General features: G+C 28.9%; 3 protein-coding genes across 3 annotated transcripts; 1 reads left to right on the forward strand and 2 right to left on the reverse strand.

Annotated features, from left to right (window-relative positions):
- Window positions 1-6: 6 nt before the first annotated feature.
- Window positions 7-1,404, reverse strand: LOC103497815 (major allergen Pru ar 1-like). Its single transcript, XM_008460170.3, has 2 exons — window positions 1,134-1,404; window positions 7-517 (listed from the first exon to the last, which is right to left on the reverse strand). Exons 1-2 carry the CDS (start codon window positions 1,312-1,314, stop codon window positions 219-221), a joined length of 480 nt encoding a protein of 159 aa, XP_008458392.1. The 5' UTR covers window positions 1,315-1,404; the 3' UTR covers window positions 7-218.
- A 2,552-nt stretch (window positions 1,405-3,956) lies between these two features.
- Window positions 3,957-5,303, forward strand: LOC103497814 (major allergen Pru ar 1-like). Its single transcript, XM_008460169.3, has 2 exons — window positions 3,957-4,213; window positions 4,811-5,303. The coding sequence occupies exons 1-2, from the start codon at window positions 4,033-4,035 to the stop codon at window positions 5,107-5,109; spliced, it is 480 nt and encodes a 159-aa protein (XP_008458391.1). The 5' UTR covers window positions 3,957-4,032; the 3' UTR covers window positions 5,110-5,303.
- Window positions 5,304-9,394: 4,091 nt separating this feature from the next.
- LOC103498016 (protein DEHYDRATION-INDUCED 19 homolog 4-like) lies at window positions 9,395-12,794 on the reverse strand. The gene is made up of 5 exons (XM_051091887.1): window positions 12,465-12,794; window positions 12,213-12,355; window positions 10,869-10,946; window positions 10,179-10,438; window positions 9,395-9,848 (listed from the first exon to the last, which is right to left on the reverse strand). Exons 1-5 carry the CDS (start codon window positions 12,523-12,525, stop codon window positions 9,740-9,742), a joined length of 651 nt encoding a protein of 216 aa, XP_050947844.1. The 5' UTR covers window positions 12,526-12,794; the 3' UTR covers window positions 9,395-9,739.
- Window positions 12,795-14,477: the final 1,683 nt, after the last annotated feature.

The following is a 14,477-nucleotide window of genomic DNA, read 5'->3' on the forward strand; positions in this document are numbered from 1 at the left end:
TCAAAATATAATAAGGCCAACTCATTTTATTGAAAGCAATAATACAACTTGAACATAACATTCTTTTTTACCCTTTGAAAATTACAATTCACCCACAACTCAGAAGCATACAACTCGACACAAGACACAATCCAATGCCCCTTATTAGAAGAAAGGCTAACACACACATAAAAATAACTCAAAATGCATATATTTTATGTATAAATTTGGTTTTATAATTAGTTGTATTCAGCAGGGTTGGCCAAGAGGTAGGCCTCGGCAGCTTTGAGAAGAGCCAATCCCTTTTCCTCGCCGCTTTTGAGTTTTCCCTCGTCGAGTTGGTTGTCTCCTTTGGTGTGGTAAATGCTAGTGCTCTTCAAAATGGAACCTCCGTCAGGACCTTCCGTTACCTTAATTTCCTTAACAATTTGGTCAATGGTTTCTGAAATAAGGTCTCCTTCTAACACCGTGTATTTGTATGTTAACGATGCTTCGTCCACTACGTCCAGCCTGTGTTTTATAGTTTTCAATTCCCCTCCTGCCAAAATTTAAGTAATAAATATATATTTGTTATGAATACAATACGACTTGTTCTAAAAGATTCTTAGTTTGTATTCAACATTTTATTAAATATAAAATTGAAATTTGTATCAATAAACATTATATTATTTATTTATTTTTTGTTTGTTGTTCTCTTTTTTTTTTTCTTTTAGAATTTGGTTGGAGTTCTTAATTAAAATTGAAAAATTAAATCTTTCAAAAGGAATGGTGAGAAAATAAATGCAATTTCAACTTTTTTTTTTCAAGAAATATAATATTTTCTTAATATAAAAGATATTTAAGATTTTAACCATTATTTGACTCTTTTCAAAAGAAAAGAAAAACTTTGTTTAGTTAGGTGCTCTTAAACTAATTAAAATTATTGTAAATACATAATTTGAAAATGAACACAATTATATGTCACACTGTTTTGTGCAAACGCTCGTATATATAGTTTAATAAAATAAGATATGCACAACCTTAAAATTTTAGTATCCAATAGTTCTATAAAAAATTTTATATAGGGTCGATAATAGATTAACACAATTTTAAAAATTGTAACTAGAAGAAAAACACCCAAATTAACTAATGATGGTAAATATAAGATTAATTACCATAATTGAAGGTGATCTTCTTGATAGTTCCAGCGCCACCGTCACCTTCAACAATTTCAGTTTGAGGTTGATTTGGGATAATCTTAGGGTAAAGATTGTCAGCGTTAAGGATAAATGCCTTAAAGAATTTAGTTGGAGGAACCACTGAGGTTACTTCGTTTTCGAATGTGAAAACACCCATTGCTATGTAGCTTTAGAAAAAAACAATTAGTACTTATAAAGGCTTTAGATATGAGCTTGGTGATTAAGGGTTATGGATATATGGTCTATTTATAGTTGGGAAAATGAAGCCTTTCTTGCAACTTTCCCTCTCAGATTTTTTATATTTTTAAAATTTTCTTAAGAATTCAATGTTTGATTTAAGTATTTTTTTTAAGTTAAGATGCCAATGGCGTAGATGGAGCTCCAATCATATAGTTATTTTTAATCAAATTTATTTTCTTAAATGTACTCTTAATTTGACCAATAACTTGGACTAATATAATTTAATCAGCTAATGAAATAATGATGTATCTACGAAGGTCTACAATTGGTAAACACTTATGATAAAGATAAAGTCATCCGTGTAACTAAATACATATATAGAATATGTCCGTACAATTTCATTTTTTCTCTTTATTACCTTCTTTTTTGTATCGAGAATTATTGTAAGTAAAAAACGGTTAGAAATATTTATAAAATATAACAAAATTTTAGATTTTATCGGTGATATATGATATAAATATTTATTAATATTATGATAAATTTTATTATATTTAAAAACTAAATTTATATATTGATAAGGAATATATATATATATATATATATATATATATATATATATATGTATGTACTTTTTTCTTGTACAAGAGCTCTTATAACGTTGCAAATGTAGGTGTTATGTGTGTATATTTTGGCTATATTTTACAATGATTTAATAAATATTTCATTATAATTTGAAATCTATCTTGTTGAGAAATCTGAGATGATGTGCAATTTGCTATATTTTGTTTTTATGATCATCTTCAACTCTCCAATTCAAATGAATTCCAATTGGTCGAACACAACTACTATATGTTGGTGACAATGTTTCTCCATAATAAAACTAAGCTATATAAGAATTGGTATCTAAATTAAGTATCGTAGAACAGCAAGAACACGTATACATGGAATTTCTTAAAAATCTCACACTCAACAACTACATGATAAGTCTAACTTCGCTATGAACTGTTCATTTCTATATCCATTGCCTTGTATTCAATGTTGCTAATCTGAGATAGGCATGGTAAAATTCTATCTCTATTTATCTCGGATAAACACAAATAGCAATCAATATGCCCCTATTCAAGAAACAAAATTGGAGTCTACTTTAGTTGAGGGCAAAGTTGTAATTTTTGTCTCAATGGCATTTTTGTGTAACTTCAATTTCTTCTTTTAGGTCTCAAAATCGTAAAATGAAAAGAGTGGAAAAAGAGATAGGCATCAGAATAACACACACATCTAGAGAGTGAGTGAGATTTTAAGCAAATCTAGTGAGAGAAATGTTGGGTTTTTCATTTTGTGAATGTAGTCAACGTTAGTAGATAGTGTGAGTTGGCTCTGGTAGTCAGTTTTCGACTCTGGCGACGTGGGTATTCCAGATTTGGTTTCAATGAAGAAGGTGAAGAAGAAGGGTAACTTAAAATACAACGTAGACTTCTATGAACATTTTTTTTATTGTACGGATTGTAAATAATTGAATATTTTGTTATATATCTGTAAACCAACCCTATCTTTTTTATACTATATTATTGTTCAACGCAATAGTTTTACATAATTAGTGGAATCATCATGGTTAATTAAATATTATCGTAAGAAATTGTCAAAATTCTAGTATTTTTCTTATTCATGGAGGTGCTTCTAGAAATAAATAAAAAAAATTGTTGTCACAATAAATAAAATATTGGTAGTTTGAGAACAACGTTTTATTTATTTATTACAATAGAGAAGAACGTTATATTGTGTATTCAAAGTTTCAAACCAATAAACAATAAATAAATACATCAATAGATCAAGATGAGAATCATGCTTTAATATACTTTTATATATATATATATATATAACGTAATATCTATTAAATTTGTTTTATTGTGACCAAATTAATTAAAGGGAAAACTTAGAAAAAAATTTCTTGTGAGCATTTATCCACAACTCCGGTTAATTCAACGATAGCAATGACAATACGAAAAATTATTACAAATTAAATAACTACTGAAAATATTTATAAGATATAATAATAATCTATATTCATCGATGATGAAAATTGTATACGTATATATATATACATCACAACAATCACTTTATTTTATTGAACTTTTATAGGCTATAGTCAATAAGAGCTCTATGCTCGTGTGGGTCGAATAATATGTTTTGGTTCATTATTTGACTTTTATGGTGTTAGGTCGAACAAGTGTCTCCTCTCTCTTTTGTTTTTCTTTATCTTGTATTGTTCGGATTGTTTGTTCCTTCTAATTTGATTCTTAAGTTATATTCGTCTTGTTTTTTCATTAAAAAAATAATATCATTATTTCATTTCTCTATTACATTACATAATCCAAATTTTTGGTCAAATACAATTAAGAGTTCAATAATAAAAGATCAATTTGATTAAAAATAAATAAAGAAGAAGAAGCGACAAATTAAGAATGGGAATTCAATTATATTGGAATTTCATCTACGCTATTGGCATCTTGACTTGAAAAAATAATTGAATCAAACTTTTAAATTATTAAGAAATAATATTAAAATCTGAGAGGGAAATTGAAGGCTTCATTTTCCCAACTATAAATAGAGCATACATCCATAAGCCTTAATCACCAAGCTCATACCTAAAGCCTTTATAAGTTAAAGTGGTAATTATTTTTTTTAAAGTTACATAGCCATGGGTGTTTTCACATTCGAAAACGAAGTAACCTCAGTGATTCCTCCAACTAAATTCTTTAAGGCATTTATTCTTGATGCTGACAACCTTTACCCTAAGATTATCCCAAATCAGCCTCAAACCGAAATTGTTGAAGGTGATGGTGGTGCTGGAACTATCAAGAAGATCACCTTCAATTATGGTAATTAGTCTTATATTTACCTTCGTTAATTCATTTTGGTGTTTTTCTCCTAGTTACAACTTTTAAAAATGTGTTAGTCAATTATTGACCTATTTGACCATTTTATATATATAAAAAAAAATTTACAAAATAATCGGATACTAAAAATATTTGTATAGTTGTTTGTAACAGATAATTGTATTCTCGTTTTCTCATCATCTATTTACAACAAATTTAATTAGTTAAAGAGAATACGTCTCAACTCTTTAACTCAACTCTGAAAACAAGTTTAAACAAGTTTTTTTTAGAAAATATTATATTTCTTTAAAAAAGTTGAAATTGCTTTTGTTTTCTTGCTATTCTTTTGAAAGGTTTAATTTTTCCAATTTCAAAGAACTCCGACCAAAATTCTAAAAGAAAAAAAAAGACTACAAACAAAAAGATTTAATACTATAATGTTTATTGATACAAATTTCAATTTTATATTTAATAAAATGCATTAATTTTTTTTTTTTTTTTTTTTTTTTGTTAAGAAATGTTGAATATATACAATAAATTAAGAATCCTTTTAGAAGAAGTTGTATCATATTCATAACGAATATATATATATTTTTGCAGGAGGGGAATTGAAAACTATAAAACACAGGCTAGACGTAGTGGATGAAGCATCATTAACATACAAATACACAGTGTTAGAAGGAGATCTTATTTCAGAAACCATTGACCAAATTGTTAAGGAAATTAAGGTAACCGAAGGTCCTGACGGAGGTTCCATTTTGAAGAGCACTAGCGTTTACCACACCAAAGGAGACAACCAACTCGACGAGGGGAAACTGAAGAGCGGCGAGGAAAAGGGATTGGCTCTTCTCAAAGCTGCCGAGGCCTACCTCTTGGCCAACCCCGCCGAATACAACTAATTTTAAAACATATATATGCATTTTGAGTTATTTTTATGTGTGTCTTAGCCTTCTTCTAATAAGGAGCATGGATTGTGTGTGGGGTTAATTAATTTCCATGTTTGTGAGTGAATTGTATTTTTCAAAGGGTAAAAAGAAAATGTTATATATATGTTGTATTATTGTTTCTAATAAAATGAATTGGCCTTATTATATATTTTGGTATTTTTGCCTCAGTGTGGGAGTATATAGTTAGGTTAAATCACAACTTCCTTCCTTCAATTATATTATTTGTGCATATTTATTTTATAAAGTCTATGATATATTAAACTTATTATTAAATTAGATTGATTTATTAGAATTAAATTTGAACTTTGTGTTTAATGAAAATCTAAACCTTTAGTTTCGTGTCTTGGATAACGTGGTCAATTTTGGAAAGTGATAGAGAATAGGTCAAAATACCTATTTAGAAAGAAAAGATTGAAAGGTATTATAAGAAATGTAACATATACATGTCTCATCCTAAGACTAGGCGACTTAAAATTGAAAGTTTAATTAGAGATCTATTAGATACTGTTGATTTTCAACGGAGATGATAACAATTTGATAATATAATCACTTCTAATTATAAAATTCACCAGTTGATGATGATAGAAATGTTAAAGTTTGCATAGGAGAGGAACACATAGAATGAAAAGGAAAAAAAAATCAAATTTGGATTATTAATTTAATGCAATTACATCATATTAACTACCGCTGGATTATTAATATTAAATTGTTCTGATGTAATTAAAAAAATTGTTCTTGCAATTTCTCCCTTAGAAATTGCAGTTTAATATTTCAAATTTCAACTCGGCTTTAGGGTCACAAACATGGGGTGTTTTGTAAATTTGAAAATAAATAATAATAATTACATAGCCAAAAATAAGCAACTTAAAAAAGAATCAATTATCATGTTTTTATAAAAACAAATTTTGTGTTTTGATTTTCACTGAGAATGTGAAGAAAACATAGACAAACAAGAGCATTTTTTATTAGTAAATTAGAAATGTGAACTAAAAAAAAAGCTAACATTCGTTAAAATTTATAAAAATGAATCAAAACTTGAATGATTTTTTTAAAAAAAAAAAATTGTTGAAATAGTCTTATCGATTCTGTAGTTTCTTATTTGTTCATCCCTCCCTATACTAAGATATCTAATTTTAATCTTAATATTTTTTTAATTAAATTTTAGATTCGATCTACAAAGTTTGTTAGATAATTATAATTGGTAGCAATTTTAAAAATAATAATCAAGTATATATCAATGATTTAAAAAATTTACAAATATAGCAAAATCTATTATAAACTTTTATCGTTAATAAACTCTTTTATGAGTAATATATTAATATTTACAACATGGTCTATAAACTCATATCATTAATAGATTTAGTCAGATTTTTCTATATTTACGATTTTTAAAAAAATTATTATTATATACTTAATTATTTTTTAATCTAATTGCTATATTTGAAACTATCACAATAATAATTATAAATTTCATGAAAAAATACCGTATGTGTTTGTTAATTTCAAATTTTAGAAAATTAATATTTACAAAATACCATAAAATTCATCGATGATATTAATAGAATATAAAATTTTACTATATTTTTATACATTTTAGTATATTTGAAAATGTTTTCATTGATATATTACATAAAGAGTGGGAATTAGTTTATTTATTTTGAAGAACAGCGGGCATTAAATATAACACAAGAATTGCGAGTGAGATCAACCACACAAATTTCTAGAAGCTAGTCGAGCCGGTCGCATTCCCAACCGTCGATTTCATATTCTAATTTTCCAATAATAATAAGAAAAAGAGGTTCCCATAATTTGAAGTTGAATAATCATCTCAATTATTGTAAACTAAATAAAAGAGCATATGATTCAGTCAATCAATCATCTTAATCAAATACTTACATTATTTTTTAAATATTATCAGATTTGAAAACGATCCCAATATAATATCAATCTTAGTCGAATGATAGAGACCAATAATTGTCTTTTTCTTTTTTATCAATATAGACTTATAACACATTGTATTAATATAATATTGATTCCTTAAGATAATAATTTTGAATCAAATATATTATTTTTCCATGATAACATATAATATGCCAAGTGAAGTCAATTTAAACTAGACCAATAATAAATTTGGTGAATAACACTTTTTTTATCGTGATACTTAAGTACGATATAGGTTGTATACCTTTTTATATAGGTTAGGGACTTCCTCTATTCACATAAAAAAAAATTAATAATATTTTAAAACTAATTTTTTTCTATCATGAGTCAAACTATAAAAGAACTATTGGAAATGTACATGAATTTTTTTAGTACTATGTTCACGTAAAATATTTACCTCCTTAAATACCAATCTTACACTATGATAAGGTTTCATGTCTAAGTATTTTGATTTATTTATTTGCGTATTATGTTTTTGTACTTGAATGTAAAGTTAGTTACTTTCGCTAATATAAAATCTTTCTCATCTGTTTAGAAATCCTTAAATGAAAATATTTAGAAATAATCTCCAACCAACAAATATATGTAGAACATATTCTTTCTCATCTGTTTAGAAATCCTTAAATGAAAATATTTAGAAATAATCTTCAACCAACAAATATATGTAGAACATATTATTTAGGTATTGAACTCCAAACTCAAATCAAAACCTTATTAATTCTTCAAAGAAAAGAAAAGAACGAATTATCGAATAATCTTGTTATAATAAAATTACTGAGATGTAGCATGACAAGGGATGTCTATATTTAAGAAAAGAAAGTAACACTATCAAGGTCAACTAAAATAAGCTTAGTTCATATGGTATTTGAACGTGTTAGTGACTACAAAATTAGTGGTTCAAATATCCTTTAACAACATTATTATCTAAGTGTAAAATAATGTTTACTTAAGATTTTAGCGAGAAAATTATTTCTAATAAAATGGACCTCAAACTATTAGTTACAATTTAATATATTCAAATAATTAGCTTTCCCTGTTTGCAGTATTTAGAAAATGAACCAAAAAATTCATAATTATTACACAGAATTGAACAAAAAGAAAGTATTAAAACTCAAATCTCATCCCTGAAACTCAATTAGTCAAATTGGAAGCTTGACACTGGAAGCGTGTTCAAAGGGATAATCAGAGAAACGACCATTCAATAACAAAACAAAAACTAGAAAACAAAATAAGTCAGCAAAAGTATATTGACAAAATGGGTATTAAAAGACCAAAAACAATAAACAACATTTTTTGTATCAAAAGTGAATGAAGTTTTAGTTAGGGGAAACTTGAGAGGCCGAAAGAGTGATCCAAAAAAATGGAAGATGGTGTAACGATGTGTATGAAAGTTGAATCGTTAAACAAACCATCAAACGAATATTCAAACGAATTAAACATCATAACAAAGTATAATCAACAAAGAAAAGAAGTTGAATTATCAAAAAATAAAGGAGAAAAAAGAATCTATGGAAAAGTATATCAACAGATCAAAAACTCTAAAGTCTTAACTTCCGTCAATCATTCATCCTTTTTCCCGATGTGTAGGATTATTTTCGACTTTTTAACCTTAACGTTTAAGTTAGGTAATATTCTTTGTATGTTCTTATTCTAGATTTGTGAAATTGAAATATTGAAACCCCATACGAAAACCTATAAAAAAGTATTTCTCATTGACAAATATTAAAATCAATTTATTACAACTATTAAGATTAAATTATTACAAATTAAATAATTTAGCATTTAATAGTCCAAATAACCGAGAGTTTAACCCGGTGGTAATAAGTTGCTGCCTCATTTCTAGTGAAAAGAAAGCTTACTAATAAATGTAGGAAGTTTACAAGGGGGAAAAGACACTTCCTTGAGAAAAAAAAAATTAGTATCTCCCCATCCAAATCTCCAAAATAAATAAATACAACATGAACAACTTGAGGTTTTTTCCTCTAAGATTGGCTTTCTTTTCAAAGTTTAGTTCATATTCAACTAAAATAAAGGACTAAATTATAATTAAGGGATAAAAATTATATTTTAGCCAATATTTTCTCTATTTATTACAATTACAACTAGCCAAAACTCTACTTTATAATTTAATAAAACACACAAAAATGGAAGTGAGTGAAATGCGATTTTATATTTTTACAGGCTAAAATTTTGGTTCCAAGAGCCTAAATTAACATACTAAACAGGCCACTATGCTTTAGTTCAATCCATAATTTAGAATAAACCTAAGATGCACCAAAGCCTACAAACATATATATTAAGCAAAGGTAGCCTTTTAAATAGCTTGAAATTAACATTATTTTCCCAAGCAAACTCTTTAAGTTCTAGGGGAACGGGAGAGTTATCTATGATTAAGAGTTGCATTATCATATCATAGTACTAAATGTTGATAAAAGAAGAACTTCCATCTTTCCATTTATGCACATATATACTTTTGGATAATAGAACCTTGCATGGTTTACATTACCTAATAACTATTGCCGTGCCACCTGCTGCAACATTCAAATCAGACTGATCCATCCCGATAACCTACGCTCATGGTTACTCATGGTTACGTACTTTTAACTGGCAAGGTCTCCTCCTCCGACGAACCTATAACCAATCATAACTCATCAAGAATAGTAGACATCAACAGCCCTTGTACAAACTCACATTTCTGAGCCTTCTCCTTTACATCCTTATTATTTGAAGCCGCCAACTTTGAGGAATTGCTGCCATGATAAGTTCAGGTTTTAGACTTTGCAACAGGAGAAATTAAGTTATTTTTCATGAATACAACAAATGTCCGATGTGAAGATTCGAAACTGAGCTGTACTCATGTTAGCAAGAAAGAGAGATGATATGATATGATATGAATTCAGTGAGAAACAAAATACACAGGACAAGTAACACAGAAATACATATTTTCATTTAGTCTCTAGATTGATCAACATGCAGAAGAGTTTTTTTTTTTCTTTTTTTTCTTCTTTTTTTTTTTTGGTGGTGGTGGTGGGGGGGGGGGGGGGGGGGGGGGGGGGGGGGGGGAGGAGGTTGTTTCTTACCTCCTCTCTGGAAGAACGTTAGGATTTTCCTTTGACGAAATTACTTCGGCTGATGACTGAGGCTGCACCCTGTCAGGTTTACTGACCGTAGGCAGATTAGAAGTAAATGAAAACAACAATGGATCAGGCTCAGTACTTGTTGGTGCAGAGTGTAAAGAACCACCAAGAAGGGATCTCAAGTTTCCTTCCCTAAGCTCTTTTCTCAGCTTTGAAAATGTCAAATTGGATCCAATTTTTCGCAATCTCCTATGTCGCTGCACGTATTTTTTAGTCAAGGAAGTGGAGTAACTACAAATCAGTAAAGAAATTACGAAGGACTGACAGGAAGAATTGTCCTTCAGTTTCAGGCATAGCATCATAGATTTGGAAATGTTTGAGAGTAATTTTAACAATAAAAGATGATCTAGATGTTTATTAAAAATAATTTCCATATAACCATTCTAGCCTTTGGTTCTATAGTTTTTAAAAAAGTAAATATCATACACCTGAAAGTGATTTTGGACAAGTTAATTTAAAAGTATAAGTGATCTTGAACGTGAAAAAAGTGATATTATTCCAACATAACTCTAAACAATACAAGTTCTAAATGCAAAGAAAAAAGTGAAATATCAGTGAAAGTTGAGTTAGTAGGATGAAAACAAAATATCCAACACCAGAACATAAATTATCACAAAGGAAGATTAAGGATATCTTGAAAAGGCTCCCATGTTGTGAGATGATGTGGCCAACAATATCCATCCCCACCTTCTTTGTGCATAGTGGACATACCTGAAATTAGAATATTGCTGTTGTGAGGCAAAAATTAATTTTGATGGCATCTTATTCTTGACAATGACCATACAGCAATCAAGCTATCCAGAGATATGAAAAATGAGATGGTAGGGGAGAATATTTCCCCATTTGACCAGCTTTATAGTTGCAGAATGTACTGATGATGCCTTTCAGGAAGAACGAAGTAAGGCACCATAAAAACATTAATTCTTTAAATTTGTCCCTTTATTCCCTCTCCTCATCACATACCAAAGTAACACATAGTACAAACGATATAAGCTAACTGAAAGTGAACAAAGCTAGGGCTTGTGATTCACATCATTAATCAGATAAAATTTTGTTCTCCTTCTCTCCTTAGTCATATTTTATCCATAGTTTACTACAATCCTAAGGCTTTTGTTTCCTTCTTGATAACTAGGAGTTGGAGTTATTAGATAAACCTAAAGTTCCATCTTAAAAATCAAAACCAATTAACAATGAGAGAAGTTACACATATATCTTATAAGGATCGTGATATTTTCCAAACTTTTCAACGTAAGTTTTCGACATGTCCACTCAAAATGGTGCTTCTTTGAGTGTTCTTTTTTTTTTTTTTGTTCGAACCAAAAGCTCATTTGGACTTCATAAACATGGGGTTGCATCTCAAAACTAGATCTTCATGTTAATTGGGCTTGAGATGAATCAAGTGTTATAAAGCGCATAAAACCCACGCAAGAATAGTGAACCCAGAAGGCACCATCTTGAGGAACATGTTAAAGGTCCTACATTGGAAAGACGTAGAGATAATCTTCATAAGATGGGGACTACTCCTCTCATTGTCAAATGGAAGCTCGTGTTATCTAATAAGAGTTTTGCTCTTGTATACCTAGGAGCACCTGTAACCTCCCAAGACCCAAACCTAGGAGACATCGAGGGTTTTTGGTATTAAGCTATCCAGAAACGCAGTTAGACACTTACACAAAATGACCTTACAGCAATACATGGAGGTGTTAAAGAGGCTATAAGTGGAATCCAAACAGATCGATAAAACAGTGGTTGAGGGGAAAAAAATGAACAGATTTCATTAAGGAAATTAGAACAGAATATTGCAATTCCACGTTTACCAATTGTGACTATAAGTAGTAATAATCTCAACCAAAACACAAAATTTCCAGATTATGAAGAACAAGAGTTTTACACGAAACGATGCGATCATTTCTTACCACAGAGTGTTATAGATCGGCCATATCTATGTTATAAATCAAAATTATCAAATATCCATACCGCGTTCTTGACTTCCACCGGGTGCTCCTCGTCGACGTGACAATAAAGACCTACGATATCAAAATCCTCGGCGCAAAAAGGACATAAAAATTCAGCTCTTGAATTGTCCTCTTCAATTTCTTCATGATCTCCCTGATACACGCCTACACCAAACAAACAAAAAAGACGATCAAAACAGAACGCCCATTTCCAAAAAAAAATAATAATAAAACCAAACAGAGAATTTCCAAAATAAAAGAATCGGAAACGTACCGGACCGCGATCGGTAGCGTCGCGAAACTTGAAAAGGAGCATCCCATGAATCGTCATCCATCGATTAAACTCTAAAATCTTCTTCTACAAATTGATCTCCGATGAATTCTCACAACAAACAAAAAAAACTCGATAGTTATCGAAGATCGCGAAATGGAATCCAAATCAAACTAGAAACTAGACCTTAAAGAAACGAAGAAATGGCAGCAAGGAAAAGACACAGAAATTACGCGACGGAGAGAGCACCAAAAGACTCTCTACCGACCCTCTGGCTACGATGCGACTTTAAGATATAGATTTTGCGAGCATGCCCCTGTTTATCTAATTATTTGCCAATATACCCCCCCACCCGGCACCCCCACCTACTTTCCGCTTTGAAGGCTTTAAACATGACACGATCCAAACAAACAAGGCCTTGTATTTGATGTTATTTCCAATTCTTCCCCTTTAGTTTAATTATTTACGATTTTTAATTTTTCTTGCTTGTAAGGATTGTGCTAGATTTCCCACGTGGCTTCTAAAATTTTAGGTCATTTCGTTTTTTATTCTTTTAGCTTTTTTAAATTATATATTCTCACTTTTTAAAAAAGTATTAAATAGGAACATTTTTAAAATTATATAAACCGTTTCAAAAACGGAAAAGACTTAGAAATGAAAAATACAAAAAACAGCATAGTCAACACACGATTGATCGACCACACGTGCGTGAGTAATATTTTTCTGAACAATTGTATGTTACAGCCTAAACGGAATAATGTACGATCATTTAGATCATGATACACAATTAAGTAACTCTTTTTAACGATGAAAAAAAGACTTTAATCAACGATCGTGTTGACCATGGTACGCGATCATTAAGATCATCTTAACACGATCGTGTAGCTCGTTTTAAACAAAGGAAAATTTTTCTTCAAATTTAAATGATCTTGTTGATCATGTCAACACGATCATATAGTTCGTTTTAAATGACAAAAAAAATGCTTCAAATTTAAACGGTCGTGTTGATCATGCTAGATGATCGCATTGACAATGAAAAATAATCATGATATTTAAATGATTTTGATATTTTCAAATATGAAGAATATGAAAAACAATATTAAAAAAAAAACATGAAATATTGAAGAGACAATTGTGAATATTGTTTTTTTTTTGTTACAACCAGGAATATTTTTAAGTTTTGTTATAATAAATTAACTTTTTTTTAAATATCAAAATATCAAACGATTTAGGAGTAAAAGTCTTCCGACTCTTCATTTATTTATTTATTTTGTGTTATTCGTGACAATTCTTTAGTTAAATATTTTTATTTTTTTTAATAAAAAATATTCTTAATCTAGTTCACTAGAATTTGGAAATAATGTTGAAAATAATAAATAATTATAACAAACACCAACAAAATACTCAATGAAAAGGTGTTCCTAGCTAGTATTTTTATTCCTTGGATCATTTCATAAGTCCCATAGTTTGATCTTACAGAATCTGATCAATAGTTTTTTATTCTCTTCAACCATTTCTTTAAGTCCTATAGATTTAGATAAAAAAATAAATTGAGAATAGTTTAGTAAAAATAATATAAATCTCTCTATACGTGTACATTCATGTTGTTTTTTATTTATACTAAGTTGGAAATTGTCTTGTTTATGTGGTACATTATGACTTTCACATACATTATATATGTATCAGACATTTATGTGATCATTGAATTTTATTTTTCAAACTCGATATTGTATTTTTCAAACTCGGATATTATATTAGATCTTAACCAATATGAGATTTATTTGAGTAGAACAGTGTACCAAATATTTTCTATATAAATCTTTATCTACAATATTCTTGGTTAGTTATTCTAACCCAACAATAATATATTTATTTATTTAATAAAATTATACCCCAATTAGCATTTATATTTAATAAATGTTTATATATTTATTATCTAAAATATGTATTTAATTGATATATAATATTTATTTTTTTCTAATATTTTCAAAAAAAACATAGTTTAATAAAGTTTCC

This window comes from Cucumis melo, chromosome 11, assembly GCF_025177605.1.
Source record: "Cucumis melo cultivar AY chromosome 11, USDA_Cmelo_AY_1.0, whole genome shotgun sequence".
NCBI classification, from domain to species: Eukaryota; Viridiplantae; Streptophyta; class Magnoliopsida; order Cucurbitales; family Cucurbitaceae; genus Cucumis; species Cucumis melo.

Bases quoted from the DNA above. Each gene is read 5' to 3' on its own strand.
- LOC103497814 (XM_008460169.3), top strand. From the start codon at position 4,033: ATGGGTGTTTTCACATTCGAAAACGAAGTAACCTCAGTGATTCCTCCA. The intron at 4,214-4,810 runs GTAATTAGTCTT...ATATTTTTGCAG, and splicing joins GAAGATCACCTTCAATTATG to GAGGGGAATTGAAAACTATA.
- LOC103498016 (XM_051091887.1), bottom strand. From the start codon at position 12,525: ATGGATGACGATTCATGGGATGCTCCTTTTCAAGTTTCGCGACGCTAC. The intron at 12,356-12,464 runs GTACGTTTCCGA...TGTTTGGTGTAG, and splicing joins ACGCTACCGATCGCGGTCCG to GCGTGTATCAGGGAGATCAT. The intron at 9,849-10,178 runs GTAAGAAACAAC...TTATCATGGCAG, and splicing joins AACGTTCTTCCAGAGAGGAG to CAATTCCTCAAAGTTGGCGG.
- LOC103497815 (XM_008460170.3), bottom strand. From the start codon at position 1,314: ATGGGTGTTTTCACATTCGAAAACGAAGTAACCTCAGTGGTTCCTCCA. The intron at 518-1,133 runs GTAATTAATCTT...AAATTTTGGCAG, and splicing joins GAAGATCACCTTCAATTATG to GAGGGGAATTGAAAACTATA.